This window comes from Ictalurus furcatus, chromosome 28, assembly GCF_023375685.1.
Source record: "Ictalurus furcatus strain D&B chromosome 28, Billie_1.0, whole genome shotgun sequence".
NCBI classification, from domain to species: Eukaryota; Metazoa; Chordata; class Actinopteri; order Siluriformes; family Ictaluridae; genus Ictalurus; species Ictalurus furcatus.
In genome coordinates this window covers 4,808,993-4,831,841 of record NC_071282.1, presented here as the reverse complement: position 1 = coordinate 4,831,841, position 22,849 = coordinate 4,808,993, and the positions used below count along the sequence as shown (strand labels likewise).

Here is a 22,849-nt window from a genome sequence, read left to right as displayed (position 1 = left end):
TTCAGACAAATTTGATCAATCATCAAACTCTGGGTTTCTTCCTTCTTCTATACTGCTATTGTATCTGTCTGTTATCTGAGATACGGTATGTTTGATGGATGTTTTATGCCTCGTTTATCAATGGGAAACTTTACCCTGGTAATAATTAATTAAACATTGGCAGTCATTTGGAAGCTTTTCAGATTTTACATGTTGATTCTACTGTTTTAAAAATATCTGACCTCAAAACTACTGTTTATGTTTTGAAATAAAGAACTTGTTTTCAGAGGCTCATCAGTAAAAAAAAACATTGCAGTGTTGTTAATGAACCTGTAGTAGAATTACATGTAGTCTGAATATTGGACTTTGTAATAAGGTTGTCTGAGTGGTTTTCAGAGTGTTTTGTTTTCTTTATATTAATCTTTATTTCCTATACAGATTCAGTCGCATTGTTATGGAAAACGCTACTGTTCGAATGTATATTGTTTGGCTACACTGACAGTACAGTCTTCATTGGTTTGACCTTGAAAAGTCTATGAGAAACATGATAAGAAAGGTCTATCCTTTCTTTATCCAAGGACCATAGAGATGAGACACACAGATGCCATTTACTCTGGAAATGAGAAACTCTTTACGAAAAGTGGCTCTTTCAAGTAAAAAGTTGTACTCAAGGGTGATCAGTACTCAAGTGTGAACCCTACAGTAAACAATCCTCCTTATGGCAGAAGTAAAAGCATGGCTCTTATCTTTGTGTTATCACTGGCATCTACAGAATGGTTTCTTAAATCCAGGGCAGGTAGACTGTGAATGTGTGCCACCCATTTGTATGACCTTTGTGAACTTATGGCATTCTTATGGAGTCCTGATTGATGCAGCACTAATGCTACTTAGTTAATTCATTATCTAACTAAATAACTCATTTAAAAGTATCGTTTTAGTATTGACAATCATAATACACCTGGTACTGGTGTCAAAATAAAAAACCCTGATATTGTGACAATCTGAGATTATACACCATTTATGTAAGGAAACACATAGGGATGTGCCATATAGGAAGGGGTGGTATGATGGAACGAACACGCACAAAAAATGTACTGTAGTTTGTCATCTTCCTAACAGAGTTAAATTTGCATAGAAGCAATTTTCATTTGTTTATCCTGAACAGAGTTGTAGCGGAGCTAGAACACATCCTTACACCCGGGAATACGGGACTCAAGGTAGGAATACAACCTGGATGGGACACCAGGTCATCACAGGGCACCATATACACACATACACACACACACACACACACACACATTCACACTTAGGGCCAAGTTAGTGCAGCCAGTCCACCAACTGGTATGTTTTTGGGAGGAGAGCCTTGAAGAAAGCCACAAGGAAATGAAGAGAACAACTAGGTCTAGAATGTGGTATCTGCAGTAAGTCATGAATACCAAAACAGCCTACAATACCACTAAAGCAGAGGATATATGCACACACATTCCTGCAAAACTCCTAAAATAAATTATTATTAGACAATAGACTAGATATTTCTGACCTCAATTTTCCAAATTCATAAAAGCCAGGGCCACGGGGGGGGGGGGGGGGGGGGGGGGGGGGGGGTTAGCTGGCATTTGACCCGGCACTTTTCAAACTACTGCGACAGTGACCCAGCACTTCAGGTAATTACGGACAGGTCTGAATTGGTTGAAAAACCAATCAAAACTTCAATTTCAGCTGGTGGGTGGGACATTTCACCTAAAGTGGATCTCCTATGAGCAATAAAGTGTAGACCACGTGTTAGCACTTGCTGGCATTCAATAATCATGTGTTCAATCAGTATTGTTAACATGTCAATATTTTCAGGGACATATGCACGTATTCTGAATTGATTATAAGAACAGCCCTCAAAATACATTCTTCAAATAAATAAAGTAAGGCTTGTAAAGCTTATGTGAAAAAGTTCAAAAGAATTCTCTTCCAAAATTCTCTGCAAGACATAATAGAGGAAGACATGATTGGGTCAGGGTGTCACTCTCTAGTCAAGCAATTGCAATATAGGATAGAGAATGTGAAACAAATCTACGACCTCAAAAAAATAAGAAAATGATGTCATCGTACTGACGAGCTTGGCATGGACGAAGTCCCTCCAGAACGGAGAGCAGCAGTTCAGGACTCTTCTGGACTGGCTCGAAATCTTGATGCAATCATTGACGACTTTGCTGTAAAGAAGTCCAGGCATGTACAGTTTTGAAACAATTCTCAAATCACAAGTATTGCACTGGAATGTATCATGAATCTATAGTTTATTGCACCTTTTTGGCCGTTGATGTTGTGTTTAATTCTTGTGTGATTTTTTTTCTTTTATTTAAAAAAACCCAAAACAATCAGAAGGTCATTTTAAACAAGTTTGCTACTCAGATTTGTTATTTATTATCACGTTATTTACTTCATGTTAATGTTTATCACTATATATGTTATGCAACAGTCAATTCGTTTTATTTGTTAAAATGTTTTACATTTATTTATTTATCTATTTATTTATTTTTGTGGCGATGGTGATGGGGGCGGGGCCCAGCAATCTAAAATCTAGGGCACCATCACAGAGAGCCCTGCTTACGCACGTGCTGATAGAGCGTTCATGCGCCGCAGCAGATGAAAACGGACCTAATTTCGCACATGCGCACTGACCGGGAAAAACCTTTCACTATCGCGCGCACAGCATTTACAGAACTTTAAATGTTTACGTGTTACAGACACGCAACGTTCACATAGACACAGATAGTTTCCTTTTTTTTCCTTTCTTTTTTTGGATTGATCAAAAGATAATTAGCTGGTAGTTAATTATCATTATGAAGCGTGCTGTACATGTTCTTAAACCGAAACTGAACAGAAGTATCTCTCACTTCCTGAACACCGACATTCAGGTAGGAATCAGTTGTCCATGATCTCTGCTCATTTTATAACAAATTCAGCTTTTGTTCAAATCAAAGCCTTTCATTTAATTTACACCATCTACTTTACATCAGAAGTATTCTCCTTCGTCTGAACTGCATGTCTAATGTCAATGTTTTTTTTTTTTTAAATTTCATTTTAAATTTCACTTTTGGTGTTTTGGCTGCTGTAGAACTTAAACTTTGTAGCTCCATGTAAGGACTGCTAATAAAAATGACCTGCCACCAGGTGTGTTACTATGGTACTAGCTATACTTTTCCTTGTTGCTCGGGTTGTACCATGAAGTGTGTCTCTTTTGTGCCTTCAGTATTTTTGACCTGGACACATACAGTATTTTGAAGAAATGTATTTGTATTTGGCCCTTACCTGCTGAAAACCTGCTGAAACATCGAGCTGGGCCTGAAAGTCCAACAACTGCTAAAACACAGGCCACGTTGTTCATACTGGTAGACCATCTGGGCCAGCTGACATCAGCTGTGTCAGCCATGTCTGTTCACACTGTTTACATTTGTTAGTGCTGGTCTTTTTTTCTGATGTGTTCCTCTCTGTACAGCGTCTTCAAAAATCGAACAACTTTAAGCTTCCACTGCTTCAACTGTCTCATTCCTTAGATTCTGAGTCTTGTAACCAAGTCTTCTGGAGCGTGTTCTGATTTATCCTGGTTTTGCCATCTCTACAGCATTACTCTGTACTAAAATAAAAATATTCAGAATATAATAATATGCATATGGGAGTTTTTTGGGCGGGATTCCAATATGAGCAGTGGTTTAAAGATGAAAACAGATGTTTGTTTGTTTGTTTGTTTTATTGCAGATGTGAAAGAGATAGAGAACTAGTCAGAGATGGCTTGGAGTAACATCAGTTACAGATCTGGTGAGTTTTTAGATTGTGGTTCATCTGTAATTAGTCATTTCAGTTGTTTTCACTAGACAAATGTCAGGTGTTTATCATAGAGTCTTGCACATCCTAAGAATTGCTGCTGTAATCATGAAGACAGTCCTTACGCTCATATCAGGACTCATCCTGTATCCTTTCAACTCACTGTGTGCTGTTTGAATTTTCTTTTTATGTCTGTCGACTTTTTGACCTAACTGCAAGATTATGAAAATGAATTAGGTAAACAGTTTGACTGCATTAGTCTAAATATATGCTTTAATTTTTTTTTATTGTGACTCAAAGTTGAATCAAACACATTTAGGTTTATTGTTTTGAACTGTTCTGGTGTGGCTTTGGCTTAGGGTCGTAGTCCCTAACAGGTTTTCTTCTAGGATTGCCCTGTTTTTGGCTCCATCCATCTTGCCGTCAAACATGACCAGTTTCCCAGTCCCTGATGACGAAAAGCATTCTGACATGATGCTACTATCACCATGTTTCATGGTGGGGATGGTATTCTCAGGATGAAGAGCAGTGCTGGGGTTCCACCAGTGCACGTTTTACTGCACATTTGCTAAATCTCCAACATGCCTTTTGGAATGTTTACCCTCTTTACCTGAGCAGTGACTTTTATGGATGGTCTCCTCCAGGCAGAATCATAGTTGTTCTACAGTGGTGCTTGAAAGTTTGTGAACCCTTCAGAATTTTCCATATTTCTTAAAAGTAGATAAAGAGAACCCAATTAAACAAATGAGGCAAAAATGTTATGCTTGATCATTTATTTATGAGGGAAATGATGCAATATTACATATCTGAGCGGAAAAAGTATGAGAACCTTTGTTTTCAGTATGTGGTGTGAGCCTCTTGTGCAGCAATAACTGCAGATAAACGTTTGGGGTAACTGTTGATCAGTCCTGCACATCGGCTCGGAGGAACTTTAGCCAGTTCCTCAGTACAGAACAGCTTCAACTCTGGGATGTTGGTGTGTTTCCTCACATGAACTGCTTGCTTCAGGTTCTTCTACAACATTTCTATTGGATTAAGGTCAGGACTTTGACTTGACCATTCCAAAACATTAACTTTCTTCTTTAACCGTTCTTTGGTAGAACGACTTGTGTGTTTAGGCTCGTTGTCTTGCTGCATGACCCACTTTCTCTTCAGATTCAAGACTATTACACATCTTGCTCTTGGAGTGATCTTTGTTGTACTCCAGGGGAGGGTAACAAGGGTCTTGAATTTCCTTCGCTTGTACATAGTCTGTCCGACTGTGGATTGGTGGCATCCAAATTCTTTAGAGATGGTTTTATAACCTTTTCTGTCCTCATGAGCATCAACAACTCTTTTTCTGAGGTCCTCAGAAATCTCCTTTGTTCATGACATGATGCACTTCCACAGATATGTGTTGTGAAGATCAGACTCTGATAGATCCCTGTTCTTTAAATAAAACAGAGTGCTCACTCACACCTGATCATCATTCCATTGATTGAAAACACCTGACTCTAATTTCATCTTATGAAATGAGATGCTAATCCTAGAGGTTCAAATACTTTTGCCACTCACAGATATGTAATATGGGATCATTTTCCTCATTAAATAAATAACCAAGTATAATATTTTTGTCTCATTTGTTTAATTGGGTTCTCTTTGTCTAGTTTTAGGACATATGTGAAAATCCGATGACGTTCTAGATCATATTTATGCAGAGATATAGAAAATTCTATAGGGTTCACAAACTTTCAAGCACGACTGTATATTCTTTCCATAATTTAATATTAGAATGAATTGTGCTCTGTAAGATGTAAAATTTTCTGGACACAACCACACCCTAGCTTGCTCACTGGAGTTCTAAATTTAAATCTACAGTATATCTGAATTAATGTATAGCTGCTTTGTAATAATGTAGGAGTAGTAATAATAATATTAATAATGCTTTGGAATTTTTTTTTATTTGCAGGTGATGCACACCATCTCTCAGAACTGAGGCTTGTGCTACTGGGCTGTAGGACTGCAGGGAAAAGTTCATCTGGAAACACCATCTTGGGCAGCGAGGAGTTTGACTTACGAGGAAGTGCACAGTGTGTGAAGAGACAGGGAGAAGTTGCAGGGAGGAAGATCACTGTGGTTGAAGTTCCAGGATGGCAGAGAGATAAATCTGTAACGCAGGCGCTCAAACAGGAGATTGTGCTCAGTGTGTCCATGTGTCCTCCAGGTCCACACGCTGTTCTGCTGGTTATGCGTTTGGACTTCAAATCATGGGAGAGTGAAAAAAACGCACTGAGAGGATGTATGAAGCTTCTTACCCAAAGAGTCTGGAGTCACAGTATAGTTCTGTTTACCATTGGGGACTGGATAAGAGACCAAACTATAGAGCAGTACATTGAGTGTAAAGGAAAGGCCCTTCAGTGGCTGGTTGAACACTGTGGAAACAGATATCATGTTTTCAACAATAATAGCAGAAATGATAATACCCAGGTCACCGAGCTTCTGGAGAAGATAGAGAAGATGGTGGCAGGAAACGGAGGCGGGCATTTGGAAATTGACACCAAGATATTACAAGAAGTGAAAGAGAGGAAGACTGCAGAGGAAGACAGATCAAAGGAGAGGAGGATGAAGGTGTCAAATCAGAGAAAATTCTTTAGGAAACACTGGTGTAAGTTCTGGGAAAATAATGAATCTTATCTGTTAGTGATTTTCTGCATTAGAGACATACATTGTTATTTTAAAAATTATACTTGCAGTTACAAATTATTTCAGGGACCAGTAGAGTAACGTAATGTCTGTGTTTTTCTCCTTGTCCTGCAGTTGCTATAGACCATCTATCTGAAGTGAGGATCGTGCTGCTGGGCTACAGGAATGCTGGGAAAAGTTCATCAGGAAACACCATCCTGGGCAATGATACATTTGAGTTCAACCAACGTGACAAGTGTGTGAAGAGACAGGGAAAAGTAGCAGGAAGGATGATCACTGTGATTGAAGCTCCAGGGTTTTTGAGAAGCTACTCCACTGAGTCACTTAAAGAGGAGTTTGAGCTCAGTGTCTCCATGTGTCCTCCAGGTCCACATGCTGTACTGCTGGTCATGTGCTTGGACTTCAAATTTAGGGAAAAACAAAGAAAAGCATTAGTCAGATACCTGGATCTTCTCGGTGAGAGAGTCTGGAGCCACATTATAATCCTCTTTACATATGGGGACTTTCTGGGAGACACAACCATAGAAAGACACATTGAGAGTGAAGGAACAGCTCTGCAGTGGCTGGTTGAGAAATGTGGAAACAGATATCATGTTTTTAATAATAAAAACAGACGTGATAACACCCAGGTCAGGGAATTGCTAGAGAAGATCGAGGAGATGGTGTCAGTAAATGGGGACTGTTTTCGGGACATGAACTTTGAAGCATGGAGGAGGAGATCAGGAAAAGAGGCACCAACTATATATTTCAGGCGTCCCTTGCCTGAGGTACAGGGTAAGTCATTGCACCAACTTATAGTGTTTCCTCCCATGTCTGTGAATTATCAGGGTAGATGGATTGCCTACACAAAAATGACCCTAGATGTGAATGAGTGTGTGAATGTGAAGAGGTCAAGAGCTTCAGTTAATGTGTACATCAAATGGGTCATCAGAAAGGAGGAACAATGTGATCTCAGTGACATGGCATGGTTGGTGGGATGCTTAGTGTATTTCTAAAACTGCTGGTTTCCTCTTTTAAAAAATCGCTTTTATTTTTTTCCGCTTGAATTAGAATTTTGTTAGTTACCATATCTCATAAAAGGAGAAAAACTATTTGACAAGATCTTGGATTCGTCTTTTGTTTTAATTTCAAAACCCTGCGATTTTAACAGGTGTTTCTACACTATTTATATCCACATTCGTTCAGCTACTTTTCCATGTAGTTTTTGCTATAGTTAACTAAAGCTTTGTCACTTAAAATTAGACATAGAGACAGTGTACACAGTTCTTTTAACATGCAGTTTATATTGCAGTTTGCGTCATTTCCTGAAGAAGAGCTTTAATGTAGTGAGCTTGGAGTCATTTGTAGGTTAACAAACTACGTTTAAAATAGTTTGCACAACAAGGGCTATGAGCCAGGTAGACAAGGAACTTAAAATCTAAAAATGTATAGTTACTATGCCATGGTCAAAACCGATCCTATTTCATGAATGAAGCATTGTATTTTTTGTTTAGTTTTTATTCACACATGAATGCTGATTTTCTTTTATTTGCTGATTTCTGTTTCGGGCATATTTTCAACAGTTGTGCAGTTCCAGAGTTCCACTGGCATTCGTGAGTACATCTACATTTAACTTATATATGATGCTGAATGTAACTTTGGTTATGTTATTTGCTTTTTAAATTTTTTTTTATTTTACTTGTAATACATCTGTAATCCACTGTCATTTTATTTTATATATGCATGATTAGTATTAACTTGTGTTTGGTTACCTGGTGTTTCCCAAAGTGTGAAGTGCGCCTCCCTTTGGAGGTGCAAGAGTACTTGCTGGAATGGGAGTATAAAGTATGTGAGGAATAAAGGGCATTGTCGTGGGAAAGGCTAGGTCAAACGATCAACAAAAAGAAATGTATAAATAATGGTTACACACAAGAGTTGTAAACAAACGCTATGACTGTGCTTTGTTACAACTTGAATAATCCCCACGCTCTAAGAATACAGTATAAGTATTTATATATTAGCGTTAAATACGCAGTATTAAAAAATGTTCAGAGTGAATCATTAGGGATTCACTCTGATTGATTCACTCTAATTGATTCACTAGAGAAATCAAAGCTCACTCATTATGACTGTGATCAGTTAACCGTGTTAGAACTGTTATATGCTGGGTATTAAACAGCATGGCACAAAGAATACTGTGCAAACTGAAATGTATTCTCTCTGGAAAAATAACTATGTATTTGTATTAATGTGTTTTAGCCAGGTTACAGTGGGCGAGTGGGTTTAATCCTGAGCTCAACTATTTCACCGCTGTCAATCAGGGTCTCCTCCGGAGTCCTCCCACCTCTCAAAAACATGTCAGTAGGTGGATTGGATGTGTTTTATTGCCCTTAATTGTGAATGTATGTTTTTCACCCAGTGTTCCCACAAGGTGAATAAATTCCAAAATAAAACTATTTACGTGTTTGTTGAAATAAAAAGTATTAACAAAATGTATGTTTTAAGTCAAATTTACATAAATGGGCTTTAACTTCACTATTTACATTTTTCCTTGAAACAATGCCTTTGTCATATCTTTGAGGGGAAAAAATGTATTTAATGTTTTCACATGTTTGACTGATCAGATAAATGTGCTCACCCAATGAAAATGCCTGGTCTCCTATTTTGTTTACAGGACTCAGCCGACACTGAACTATTGATTCGTAAATTAGTTAAAAGCCGTTCTGAGGAAAACCGGTAAATACACATGAATACACTTCTTATTGACTTTCACAAAACAAGTTTTCATTTGGTGTTTAAACTTAAAATTTGCTCACTTTTTGTTTAGGGCACAAACATGATGTGCTATATCAAAAACTTGAAAGAACTGAAGTGTAAAAATCGTACAGCTGTGGATTTTCTTTTGTCTGTATTAATGCAATTAACTAACTTATTAATTATTAACTATTATTTATTAATGCAATTAATTAACAAACTTATTATGTTAGCTATAACATTTTAAATAGATTTTCAACCAAAGCCAAGTAAATTTATGATTTGTCCATTTCTACATTCAAACTAAATCCTGACTGCTGAATTATTAAAGCTGACATGTTTCTCACCTGGGTTTTCTGTTCTTCAGGATTCTCTGCCTTCCTGCTGGTGAGTTTATGTGCAAATCCACTGACCTTGTGTTTAAGCTGGAAGAACAAGGGAGCGTGCTGTACAGAATAGTGTCCTGGGACCACCGTTTCTTTGGTGGATTACACCAAATGGAGTTTGCAGGACCTCTGTACAGTATTGACTGCTGGGAAGATTCCATCCGTCACCTCCACCTTCCGCACTGCGAGATCCGTAAGTTGAACTTTGACTGTCTTCTAACGTTTTCTTTCCATAAGTAAGAATCAGTCAAAGTGTACTGAACTCAAGCCTTGGTACAGGGGTTCCAGTCAATCTTTGTTTTTTGGGCAGTGAACCCCATTTAAGGGCCCAAAGAATTGCTATTGTTATACACCAAAAATCAGAACGTCCCCAAGAACAATCCAAGGTTGCGAATGTATGACCTGGTATCTCAAAGTATTTAAAACATTTCACAAAATGATTATACTATTTAAAAAAAAAAAATAGTACAAAGGTTTTCCTGATGAGTATAATAATGTTACAGTAGAATAGTTGATGTAGAGTTTTGCAGTATATTGTCATTGTGGGATAAATATCTGTGTTTGTTAATATAATCTATGGCTTGTTCTGGTTGTTTATATGTTACAGGTAAAGATGTGGTTAAACTGACTGTGGCACACATGACCGGTGGAAATGTGGAGATCATTCAGCCGCTGAAAGTAACAGACACACACGTGATCATAGACATTCAACGTCTCTCCCTTTTTGGTCTGTTAAAATCACTGCTATTCCCAGCGTATCCCATCAGAGCCCAAGTTCTCCTGTTCTATAATAATAGGATGAGGAAACTGCACATCCATCTGTTACCAGGGAACGTCCCCGTTGATGAGGTAATCTGCTTTAAGTAATATTTTTTCTGTTGAACATTATAAGTCAGTGTTGTTTATTCCTGATGCTGTGCTTATGTGCAGTGAAAAAGGTACTCTATTGTTAGCCACATCTTCGTGACCAAAATTGTCATTTTTTGAATATTTTTGTTAAAATATAGTACTTTTTTTTGGGCCTTAAAGGTACAGAAAAGACATGACACCCACACATACATTTTGACAAGCTCCAAATGTCAGCTGACACCTGGTAAAATATACAGACCATGCTGTAAAACTACTGACTGTGATTATGTATCCCAACCAGAGGTAAATATAACAGCTCATATCATTATTATTATTATTATTATTATTATTTTTAAAAAGGCTCATGGTCAGCTTTGTCATTTTTGAAGAAACACGCTTGACTATCTGGAATATTCAGTCCATCACTTGTTTCCTTAGGATGAGACGTTTGATTGTGACTACGGCCCCAACTTTCACCCTACATTTGAAGTGCTCTTTAATACTGAGGTGAATAAAGTCACATTAAGTCTTTTGGATGAAACGTGCCAGGTGGTGTGGAAGCCTCGTATGGTCTTGCTTACAGGTGAGCAAATGTAAAAATGAGGGTGCACATGTTTAGGAGCGGCTGGTATTAATGGGTTGGCAGGGCTAATCCTGTCATTTATTCATTCATCCATCCATCTGTGTATCTTTAGGACCCTTTTATCCTAATTCAGGGTCACAGTGGATCCAGAACAACAAAATGCAGTGTGTCTGTTGTAGTTTGTAGTCTCTTGTGGGCTTGTAGTGGGTGCTATTGTCACTTGTGGTGTGGCCTGTCCAGTTTTTATTTATTTATTTATTTTTGTATTTATTATTTAATCTTGCATAAGATATGGTAGTAACAATAATGTATAGCCTACAGCCCACTATATAATTTATACACACCAGTTCATTGTAAATAGAAGTTAAGTTTGATTTACATGGTACATGCTATGGACTAACTCTGTACACTTATACAGATGTCGTCTCTATCAGCAGTACAAGGATAAGATTTTTAGGAAGTAATTGCAGGTAGGAACTAAAGCTGTGAGTGGGGAAATTGAAGAAATCAGTGGTTGAGTGTCACTTTCTTGCTTGCTAGTGTAAACATAGGGTATAGTAGCAGCTAGGTCAGGTGTGAAACACAGAGTGAAACACCCCTACTGGTTACTGAATATGAACGAATGGTTTCGGCTCGTTTTCAGGAACTGTAGCTCGGGCTGTATATTAATGAGATGATCAAGTCTAGTTTTCTGTCTTGTCGCATCAGGTACAGAGAGAGCCAGAATGGATAGAACAGGTAAGGCTGTCTGAAACATTGAACTCGGTGGAAGTTTCACATTAGATTGCACATTTCACGTTAGACTATATGGCAAATATATTCGTTTTTGGTGTTTTAAATATTAAAATATTTCTATGAAATACTGCTACATATCTAATCCAGTTGCTGTGTACACTGTCTAAATGTTTAATGTTTACAATCATTCGATTATCATCTGCATTTTAGGTGCTGAGTTTGTGGACAAACACAGAGAAACGCTCATTCAGAGAGTTTCTTCTGTAATGGAGATAGCAGACTGTTTAAAAAGCAAGAACATGATTCGTGATGAAATGTACTATAACATTAAAGAGGAATCAACATCTTATAAGCAAATGAGGCTCCTGTACAGATCTCTCGACACGGGTGGAAGAGCTGTGAAAGAAGAATTCTGTAAAATCCTCCGGGAGAAAGAGCCGTTCTTAGTGAATGATCTGGAGTCTGGATCGAGCCTGGATTAGCGGACCTTGCACGTCTTCGTAAAGGCACTTTGTTTTGCACGCAATAAGACACTCGTTTATTTTGTGCGGTTCTACAGAATTGTATATAAAAATAGGACAATTTTATATATTTTTATGATTGTGTTTTTAATTGTGTAATTTTTTAGATTGGCTCTATTTTGTATTTCTAACAGTATCATGAACACATTTATTGTCGTATTTTAGCCTCCGGTTGATGTACAAGTACGTCATATGAACATTTCATTATTGTATGTTGCATATTTAAATTTTCAATTCCATAAAATTAGAATCAGGTGTTCCAGTCATAAGAAGCTGTTCAGGGAGTGCAGGTTGAACCTGAACTTAAAGGTTTTGCACTTGTGAGTATATAGGATATTTCCAATAGAGTTCACTTATATTAGTGCGATTAACTTGTTTTCTGAATTGAACCCCTTGATCCTCGCATCCGATTTTTCTCACTATAAACTATCATGTATAACTGTCACCACATTCTATTCGCATTTTATACAAAAATTCATTTCTGCATTCATACTGAACACATAAACTGTGATACAGCTCTGTAACATGGCTAGCACAAATGTGACTGTTAATATTAAAGCAATAACATTCTGTAGCTTTCTGCAAAGACTTCAAAGCAACCACGAGAAACATTTCAGCGAATCGAGCCTAAACAGAACATGCTAATGCTAGTAAGTCAGTGACATGCTAATTTACTAGCATGGGGGGATCTTAAAAAAAATAAAAATAATAATACTGATAATAATATACTAAACGAATTGTTAAAAAAATCTATTAATAGTACTGAAGGAAAAAACGAAGCTTTTCAAAGCTTCGAATGAATTGAATCAAAATGATTCACTGTTTCACGCCACACTCTGGCGACCCCTGCTGGCCAAACAGTGTAAACGCAACGAGCTCTAGCCCCAAACATAATGAGACCTAGTACAAACAATTGCAAATATCTTCATAACAGTGTAATGTTTTCGATATAATTTACAAATCATTAAACACCATTAAATATTAGGGCTTGTATTCTGTTTTTTTGTGTATTTAGTGTTTTAAAAAAAATTATTATTATTATTATTATTATTATTATTATTATTATTATATGCGTTGTAGCTCATCTCATCATTTGCAACAATTAATTTGATCCCTGCTGGAAAAAAAGCAATTGAAAGAATTAATTGTTTTAATGGTTATAATGGGAATTGTGTTGGTTTGAATGAAACTGTAATGGTCCCTTTGGGTCTCTCCTGGACTCTACTTTGTTGTCCTTCTATTGGTGACATGTTATATCTAGTGGATACCATTAAGAAACAGTATTGTTAATAGTTTAAATGGTTAGCTGATGGTTTGTAATTGACAGATTGTTTTTTTTGTTAGGGTAAAAATAACCCAGAAAATACGAACCCATTTATGACATAAAATGAACCCAGCGTTTTTGTATTTTTTTTTGGGTAAAAATGAAACTGTCCTTTGGGTTGAAAAAACAACCCGTTTTGCTGGGTTAAAATGAAAACCCAACTTGATGTGTTAGATTAGCCCAGAATGTGTTCTGTTCTATATTTACCCAGCAGTTGGGCTAAAAATAACCCAATTTGGGTCATTTTAAACCCACTGTTTGGACAAACATCTGCTAAATGTATAAATGTGAATATTTGCTTTAGTATCCTGCTTTTCAAGTTTTTTTTTTTTAACTTAGTCAAAGTCTATAATGTCTGATTCAAGTGTTGTTCTTCACGGTCTTGTTTGTATAGTTCATGCTTTACATGTCACTAAAGAAGAACCACGACACGGTAAACGTTCATTTGATGTACCTTTTTATTTTCTAGGGAAAACCCCCACAATTAAGCAGGCTGTCGACTCATTCGCAGCAGGTAATGCGACAGTTTGCTGGTGTTTCAGTTGCAGTAGTTTTGCAGGTCGTGTAAGCTGCAGGGTTTATGGCAGCACAGCTCCACAATGCCTCTCTTCACCATCAGCTCACTGTACTCTTTATAGGGGTATTCAGCCAGCTCGCCCTCCGGAGCAGATTTTGGGGGAAGGAACCCTGGAAAAAGACCTCATAAATCAGTCATCCAAAAACGTTGGGTCCATTTTGAATCTGAGGATAAACACTGGAAGGAATCACATTTAAATGTGAATTATTCCTTACCCAGCAGAGGATCCACCTCTCTTTTAGGGTTGTAGAAGAACCCGTTCGGGCCGCAGACTAGGTACAGGGCGTCAACCAGGTGAGAACCACACAGGTGTTGGGGTGCCCCAGCATTGACTCCTGCACTGTAGAACGCCAGCACGAACAGCAGAGCACCACCCTGGAGCCAAATCGCCATTGTCTGAGTGACACAGAGGGGCAGGAACAAGAAAAGAAGAACACTGTATTTGATTAGACTCTGTGATCAGACACCGTGTAACTAAAGTAAACCATCCCCACTTGGAATGAGGTGGAGACCCAACAGGAAGCAGACAGACACATCAAGAATGTTTTGTTTCTCATTATATATAATTATAAAAAATAATAAACATTTTAAACATAATTCTTTCCATGCTTTATAATGTCATTTTACAGATAATTTTCTGCCTGAGAAACAAGTTAGTTTCTGGGTTAAAGCAGCTATAAGCAACAATTCTCTCAAAGGTTAAAATTGTTTAGGAGTTAGGGCTCTTACAAATTTGTAAGAAATCAAGTCAAATTTTATTTTACAGCCGAAATCTTTTATGTTTCTTTCCGTTTAGAAGAAACTCTATCGAAAGGAAACCCCGATATGTTTTGTTTGATCCCGATCCCACATCTGTACGTCACTGTTCAAGATATTTACATCCGCTAATAATCTATACCAAAAGTATAACAGAAAATGTAAATATCTTTAAAGCAGTATATGGTTTGACTAGCTCTTCCGAACATATCCACAACCCTAAAGAACCGTTAAATAAATAAATAATAGGAGATGTGATTATCATACCTGTGTTAGTTGACGGAGGAGATGCTCTGCGAAGGTGGTCGGAGACGCTGAGAGATCGGAGGTGGTTGAGGACGAGCCATGGCTCTTCTCCACCTTTATACCTGAGCAGGTTGGCTTCGTCAGAGTCAGCGGAAAAAAAGCGCATCGGACGTGCACAGAGCCTCTAATGCTGTTAAGTGGCTGTCCAATCGCACATGCCACATTAGCTGTGTTTGTTCTAGCTAATTCACTTTTACGCCTGAACAGACTCGACTTCCAGAGCAGACGCCCGCTTCTTCGGAAAAGTCGCGTGAACGTAGGCGTACTCCTTCCAGCGTGCATTCGGAGAATTTCACTTCAAATCAGTTCGGGAATAAAAGTTCATCAGAGCGAACGGAACCCTGAATCATGTGTCCAGCAAAGTGCTCCAATTATTGGGGATTAAAAACAACAAGAGAAATGCTGCGTAGTAAACAGGGTGCTTGCTTCAGAGGGTAACAGAAGGCGACAGCTGTTGGGTGTAATTTGTGAAGATGTTTTTCCTGGACCAGAAACCAGGCAAAACCGTTAATGAGCTCCACAAACACGGGCGATACGACACGTGTTAGTGTTTCCTGTGCTCGGGCGAAAGGTTGATGACCAACCGTGTTGGTAAAAATGAACATCTAACATTTATAAAAGCACTTCGGGACCCATCAGGCATAGTTAGATGGTCGCATTTGATTTGTTTTAGTGGTGGAACTTTGTTAAAGTGGTGGAAATCACAGCACACCATTATTGAACGTATTTATTATTTATTATAGCTGTTCTTATAGTTACGAACCTGTTTTACTGGAGAATTGAATGGGTTTAACTCAACTGAGCAACTCGTGAACATGAAGACCTTCTTACCTTCCTGTAGACTACAGTATAATTTATTCACTCGAATCAAATGACAGGAAACATCTCATTTCTCCTGATTCATTCGACTCAATTCATTTCTCCTGATCATAGTCCTTGGAATTTTTATTTCTTTATTTTTAAAGATAGCCCGGTCTAAATGTTGAGAACCTTACAGAGTAATGCACTTGTACATGTGAGCAAGATCATACTTCTGAGCGTTTATTTTTATTGTTTGCTATGTAAAAGTTGATGTCTGTCCTAGACTAAACAAACATTCTCATCTGAAACACACTGACACTAGTACCTACGGGTTGAACTACTGACTAAGGACTAAATCTGAGTTTGCAGGACAAGGTTAGACTTTAAAGGCGATTTATTTGTGATGGATAAACTAACGCCAGAGAGGTACAGCAAACTCGGGTACGATTAAAGGGGGGGGGACCTGAAAAAGAAAAGAGGCTTTACCTCAGACTGTTACAAAGCACCGACACTGGAGACTCCATCCAAAAATTGACATCTATATCTCCTCACAGAAAACCTCACCGTATTTGACAGCTTGGGTTTACACTGAATATATTTTCTTTGTACTTTTGTGAGTTAATTAAAGTTTCAAGAGACTTGACAAATCACAGATTTTTGTTTTCAATGTATTTTAGAAAAAAATCCCAAATTTTCTGGAAATGGGGCTATTACTTACAAAAATCTTTGACCCATTCTTTGGATGTAGCGTAACAAATTCCAGGCAGGTTTGTATAACTGGATTGAGTTATGCAAGATAACTGTGTGCACCTATATTGCCTGGAATGTATGAACAGCTTTTAAACCATGAACAGCACTTCAGTCATTTGTTAGTGACAATGGCACAAACACTTCTCTCTATTGCTCTCTCTCTCTCTCTCTCTTCCTTCTCTCTCTCTGATGCAGACTTCAGACCGCTCTCTGTCTCACATACTTCCCGCAGCATCATCTCTCTCTCCCTTCTCTATCTCTCTTCCTTCTCCCTCTCTCCTTTCTCTCTCCCTTTCTCTCTCTCTCCCTTCTCTATCTCTCTTCCTCTCTCCCTTCTCTCTCCCTTTCTCTCTCTTCCTTCTCTCTCCCTCCCTTCTTTCTCTCTCCCTTTCTCTCTCTCTTCCTTATGTACACATTATGAACAGCTTTTAAACCCAGAACAGCTTTTAAACCATGAACAATGGCACAAACACTTCTCTCTGTTGCTCTCTCTCTCTTCATTCTCTCTCTCCCTCTCTTCATTCTCTCTCTCTGAAGCAGACTTCAGATCGCTCTCTGTCTCAGATACTTCCCGCACCCGCGGAATAATCTAGAAAAGATAACGAGAAAACACTCACACAGTGCAGTGTCATTAATTACACCTGATTTTTGCTTTTAGGATCTTTACAGGTACAGCTAAAAAAATGCGAATATCGTGGAAAAGTTTAATTTTTTTCTCTTTAATCTCAAAATATCGCCTCCATCTTGTTCCAATATTTTGAAATCCACGATATTCACATTTTTTTGAGATGCTCCTGTATGTAAGTTAATGTAGCTTGATCCTTTTATGCAATGAATAAAACACTCCTCGTGTCGTTCAGTTGCTTTAATAAAAATGAGCTCCAGGATGCGATAAAGAGAAGTTACTGTTACCATCCTGAAGTAAAAGCACATCCCAACGTCTTTTATTCCTCTTACACAACAGCGATTTGTCAACTGTGGAATTGTTTGTTTATTTATTTATACGCTTTTATCTGTTTACGAATTATACATTCGTTCCTGTTCTCACGTACGCTATAGCAGCTATAACCTGTACAAATCCTAGTGAACGAGCTGTTACTATAGAAACGATAACGTATCAGAATTCATATAAACCCGTGATTTGCATCTGCTCTACTGTCAGAGCTACTGTTATAGAAAATGATCCCACACCCCCTGACCAATCAGAACGGAGAACTCAGAGCTGTGGTGTAATAAACCAATTAAACAAGGTGATACACTGATGACCATTCAGGTAATAACTACAGGAACTTTTAGGTCATAAATACGTTACAAGTGAGTTTTGCTCAAAGTCAGAGGATTAGCACTGACCCTCAGGATATACATGAGCTTATTGGCTCATGGATCATGGATCAACAAAGGAATGGCTTCACCAAAACAAGTTCAAGGTTTTGGAATGGCCGACCAAAATCCAATCAAAACTCTGCGTGGTAACCTGAAGAGGGCTGTGCACAGGAGATGCCCAGCCAATCTGACAGAGTTAAAATCCTTTTGCAAGGACGAATGGCAAAATATTGCCAAGTCAGGATGTGCCAGTTGATTGACTCCTACCCAAAAAGATTGAATGCCGTTATAAAATCCAAAAGTTCTTCAAAAAAGTATTAGTTTAGGTGTATGCACACTTATGCAACCAGGTTAATGTAAACCCCACCCCCCCCCCCCCCACCCCCCGAAATGATTCTTAGTGTTTTTCACTTTAATTAATAGGTTAAAATTTCACAAGAAAACTATAAAAGGTTTTGACATGATTAATCTTGGGTTTCATTTTTTTTCTTTTTTCTTTTTTACACATTTAAAACATTTTTTTAAAAAAAATACTTTTTATATCTACTGTACTGTTCACATTTTTTTTTTGTGGAATCCATCCAATACACATCATGTGTTATAGCTGTATGAGTCAATTAAGCTCCAACCTTGCAGTGACTTATTGGCAGGAGGTGGCCATTTTCTTTACAAATAGAATAATTAAAAAAAATGATTGACAGACAGATGCTTATGAGTAATTTGACAACACAGTTTTAAAAGATAGGGCAAAAAGGCATATTCAGGGCTACATTTAGCATAAGTTGAGTTTGCATATTATATATTAAATACATAAAAATTTCTTCCAAGTCTCCAGAAAGTCTATTGTCTGTTGCCTTTGATCATTTCCTCTTTTCCCTGAGCTCAAAAATATGAGCTTCCACGAATGGTGAATTCCTTCCCGAAACTTCTAACCTTCTAATGAACTATAAAGCATCCCATTTAATCTCAAATTTCTCACATCACATTGCATTTATTTGCTATATGCCTACAGGATTGTACCTTGGCAAACCCGTACACAATAAATTTTGTGTAAGTATTTTAATTGACCGTACAAGAGGACCTCAGACATGCTTGCGTTTCTTAAACAAGCCAAAAGATGTCAGCATTACTCTCCCACAAAAAACATTAGAGTTCAGAAAACAACCTATTCTTGTTTACACCAGTGTCTTCATTAATTCTTGAAGTCTGTTCTTTTTTATCATTTGTAAACAGGCATCATCTAGCGCTCAGAGCAACTCTCATCCCAACATGAGATATGGAGATTTGGTCAACATTTGCAAATGACTTCAGATATTTGACATGTTTTAGTTTGATAGCCAAAAATATGATTTACCCGCTATCCACCTCTTCACCTCATCTCAGAACCCACATGCTGGATCATCAAAGCAGAGGTCCAAGCTTATTATTTATGACACATTTTACAATCCTGCCTCCATTCCCAAGATTAAATCTTTCAAAATCACCCGACTGCTTATTGGTTCTGTGCCTGACTGATATAAGGGGTTCTGTATGCCATCCCATGGAGCATCACATATATATTGATGCATAATTAAGTTGATGCATGGACATTCACAGGCAATCAGTCTCACTTGCCAGTTGCTGCAATCTACTGAGTTTAATGTAGTACTGGATGTACAGTGGGGTCTAAAAGTATGGGATTTTTAAACTGGAAATCAACAAAGTTTTAGAATTTCAAAACATTTATACCAAAGAAAGGAATGTTTAATATCTTGAAGATGTTGGGATTTTGTCAAATTTTCCTTCCACTTCCATCCCTTCCACTGATATTTTATATTTTCAGCACGTGGTTATGGATTGGATCTAACATGAATCACTATTGTCTTGTTGAAAGATTCATCTATGCCTTAACCATCTGGCAGAGGCAACCAAGTTTAGTGATAATAACAAAATTGATAAGGAATTGATTCAGACATGACAAATTACCAACATTTGCACTTTATATATATATATATATATATATATATATATATATATATATATATTTTTTACAAAGCTCCTGTTGACACAATCTAAAATAAGAAGTAATTAGTTTTTTCCAGCATTGTTGTTCAATTCTGGCCCTTTGGACTTGGCAAATCGTCTTCAATTCCCAGAGGTTATGAGGGTCCCTTTGATTCGGACTCGCAATTTCCAAATCCTCCATAAATGTTGAATGGGATTCAAGACAGGCATAAAAATGCAGGACATCTGTGAGTTACTTTTGCTTTATGTTTGAGGTCTTTGTCTTGTTCGAGATGCCCATCTTCTCCCCCAAATTCAGTTTCTTGGCTGATAAGATTAAAATCTCCTTTAATATGTCCGACTACATGGCTCCATTCCTGTTTCCTTCAACGATGCATAACACTACAGTAGCATTTGCAGAAAAGTAGCCCTATATCATAATGCTCCCACCACCGTGCTTCACTGTGTGTATGGTGTTCTTAGGATCATACTTCTTTCTCCAAACATGACGAGCTGAATTATAGCCAAAGAGTTCTAATATTGTTTCGTCTGATTTCCTTTATTCTTTTAAAATAGATCTGATTTGTGTAAATGCTTTTAGATCCTAAAATCCTTGCCAGGATTGCTACTTGTTGATTTAAAATCTTTCCAACCAACGTCTTTTATAATTACATAGGTGAAACTTGCAGGAGAACATTTTCTGCAGCATTAATGCAGTATGTGACCTGAAACAAAAGTGTCCAAATTTAATATAAATTTGCTACAAAACAACATTATTCTAGAAATCTGGCCGCCTTAGGATGGTGGCTTGCCATTGCCTCCACTCTGTAATTCTTCCCTAATTTCTCCATCTGGGGATTAATAAAGTATTATCTTATCTTATCTTAATTCAACTTCATTCAACTAATACGCATTAGGTAGCAGCACTGCAGTGTTATTATCTAACAAAAGAGCACTGTTTCTGTTCTTTCCTCATGGACGACAATAGTGTTCATCTAGCAAAACATTGCTAAGAAAACACTTTCCAGCAAAAGCTCTGTCTCAGGTGTCAGCCATTTTTCTTTTTCTTTTTTACAATATGAATACATCTTGCAGCAAATGTAAATTATTAGAATACACAGAATTTATAAATGCAGTTTTAATGATCTATCTGTTGCACTCCATTTAATTAATTAGCATATCTGAAGGGGCTGATACAGAGCTTCTAGCTATGAACTGATAAGCAGAGGTTTGCTTATTCTGAGCCTTGGGCCATTTTAGGGGGGAAAAAATTAATTAGTGAGGAACACTACCGCAGAATCTCTGTGGCTGGATAAACCTTTCAACTTTGCACTTTGTACCCAAGCAACATGTTCCTGCAAAACAACATTAGTATAATCTAAATTTATAATCCAAATCTAAATTTGGTATGAAACATCCAAGCTTGATCTTTTAGCCGTGTGTCTCATCTGATACAGGCCAGAGATGCGGTAGTTAGAAACAGAATACAACATCTGAGAGAACTGAAATGTGAGAATTTTTTTTATGGCTTTAAAGGGAACTTCTAAGAGAATGCATGATGCAAAGTATATCTTAGAGAATACACAATGCAGCCTATAATTTACTGCCTCTGGCTTGGAACAGCAGAAAACACAAATTAGAGAGATGGGGTCTAATAGTTCTCATTCTAGCTTGATTTCCACAGTAGCACTGCTTCATTCCTACAAATCTCTAAGCCTTAACATTTTCTCTAAATAAGTAGCACATATCTTCATATTATGGTGCGTGTGTGCCCATGCCAATAATATAAAATCCAACTTGTTGCAGATACATACAGAAAAACAAAATTGATAGGGAACTGATTCAGACATGACAAATTACCAACATTAGTACTTTTTTGCAAAGCTCTTGTTGACAATTACAGCTTCGAGACAAGTAAGAAGTAATTAGCTTTTTCCAGCATTGTTGTTCAATTCCCCAAGGTTATGAGGGTTCCTCTCATGGACTCGTGATTTCCAAATCTTCCATAAATGTTGAATAGGATTAAAGACAGGCATAAAAATGCAGGGTCTTTGTGAGTTATTTTTACTTTATGTTTGGGGTTTTTGTCTTGTCGAGATGTCCATCCATTCTCCCCAAATTCAGTTTCTGGGCTAAGATTAAAATCTTCTCTAGTATCCTCCTTTAACAACGTATAACGCTGTAGTAGCATTTGCAGCCTAATATCATGATGCTCCCACCGCCGTGCTTCACTGTGTGTATGGTGTTCTTAGGATCATACTGGCAACCCTTCTTTCTCAGAACCTGACAAGCTGAATTATTGTCTAAGAGTTCTATTTTCATTTCGTATTGCCTCTTTTATTCTTTTAAAAGAGGTCTGATTTGTGTAAATACTTTTAGATGCACATCTCAGTGCTTTTTTAGCAGAGGAGTATTGAGTGAGGCGTAGGAACAGAGATGATTGTGGTGCAGTTCACTGCTTATTGTTCTCTGTGTAACTGTTGCTCCTGCTGCTTTCAGGTCATCCTGCAACTCTTTTCCAGTGACTAATGGCTTCTCTTTTACCTTCCTTATCATTACGATGAGTAAAAACTCCCTGAGACGATATGAGGAAGAAACCTTGAGAGGAACCAGACTCAAAAGGGAACCCATCCACATCTGGGTGGCACAGAATAGTGTAATTATAAATCCCTTCTATAGATGTACTAATACTACATGGTCAAATAGTGCAGTTGTGTAACCAGGAAAATTCATTACAGTTTTTAC

The 22,849-nt window shown here is 37.6% G+C and overlaps 2 protein-coding genes across 2 annotated transcripts; one reads left to right on the top strand and one right to left on the bottom strand.

Annotated features, from left to right (window-relative positions):
* The first annotated feature begins 2,661 nt into the window (after positions 1–2,661).
* Positions 2,662–13,242, top strand: LOC128603594 (uncharacterized). The gene is made up of 13 exons (XM_053618138.1): positions 2,662–2,888; positions 3,730–3,789; positions 5,744–6,439; positions 6,592–7,251; positions 8,040–8,069; positions 8,716–8,813; positions 9,131–9,192; positions 9,578–9,789; positions 10,204–10,445; positions 10,626–10,748; positions 10,884–11,028; positions 11,737–11,766; positions 11,974–13,242. Exons 2-13 carry the CDS (start codon positions 3,759–3,761, stop codon positions 12,243–12,245), a joined length of 2,601 nt encoding a protein of 866 aa, XP_053474113.1. The 5' UTR covers positions 2,662–2,888; positions 3,730–3,758; the 3' UTR covers positions 12,246–13,242.
* A 633-nt stretch (positions 13,243–13,875) lies between these two features.
* On the bottom strand, positions 13,876–15,491 carry LOC128603617 (insulin-like). The gene is made up of 3 exons (XM_053618177.1): positions 15,209–15,491; positions 14,401–14,581; positions 13,876–14,295 (listed from the first exon to the last, which is right to left on the bottom strand). The coding sequence occupies exons 2-3, from the start codon at positions 14,576–14,578 to the stop codon at positions 14,147–14,149; spliced, it is 327 nt and encodes a 108-aa protein (XP_053474152.1). The 5' UTR covers positions 14,579–14,581; positions 15,209–15,491; the 3' UTR covers positions 13,876–14,146.
* Positions 15,492–22,849: the final 7,358 nt, after the last annotated feature.

Bases quoted from the DNA above. Each gene is read 5' to 3' on its own strand.
- LOC128603594 (XM_053618138.1), top strand. From the start codon at position 3,759: ATGGCTTGGAGTAACATCAGTTACAGATCTG. The intron at 9,193-9,577 runs GTAAATACACAT...TCTGTTCTTCAG, and splicing joins AGCCGTTCTGAGGAAAACCG to GATTCTCTGCCTTCCTGCTG. The intron at 11,029-11,736 runs GTGAGCAAATGT...TTGTCGCATCAG, and splicing joins TCGTATGGTCTTGCTTACAG to GTACAGAGAGAGCCAGAATG.
- LOC128603617 (XM_053618177.1), bottom strand. From the start codon at position 14,578: ATGGCGATTTGGCTCCAGGGTGGTGCTCTGCTGTTCGTGCTGGCGTTC. The intron at 14,296-14,400 runs GTAAGGAATAAT...GTCTTTTTCCAG, and splicing joins AGAGGTGGATCCTCTGCTGG to GGTTCCTTCCCCCAAAATCT.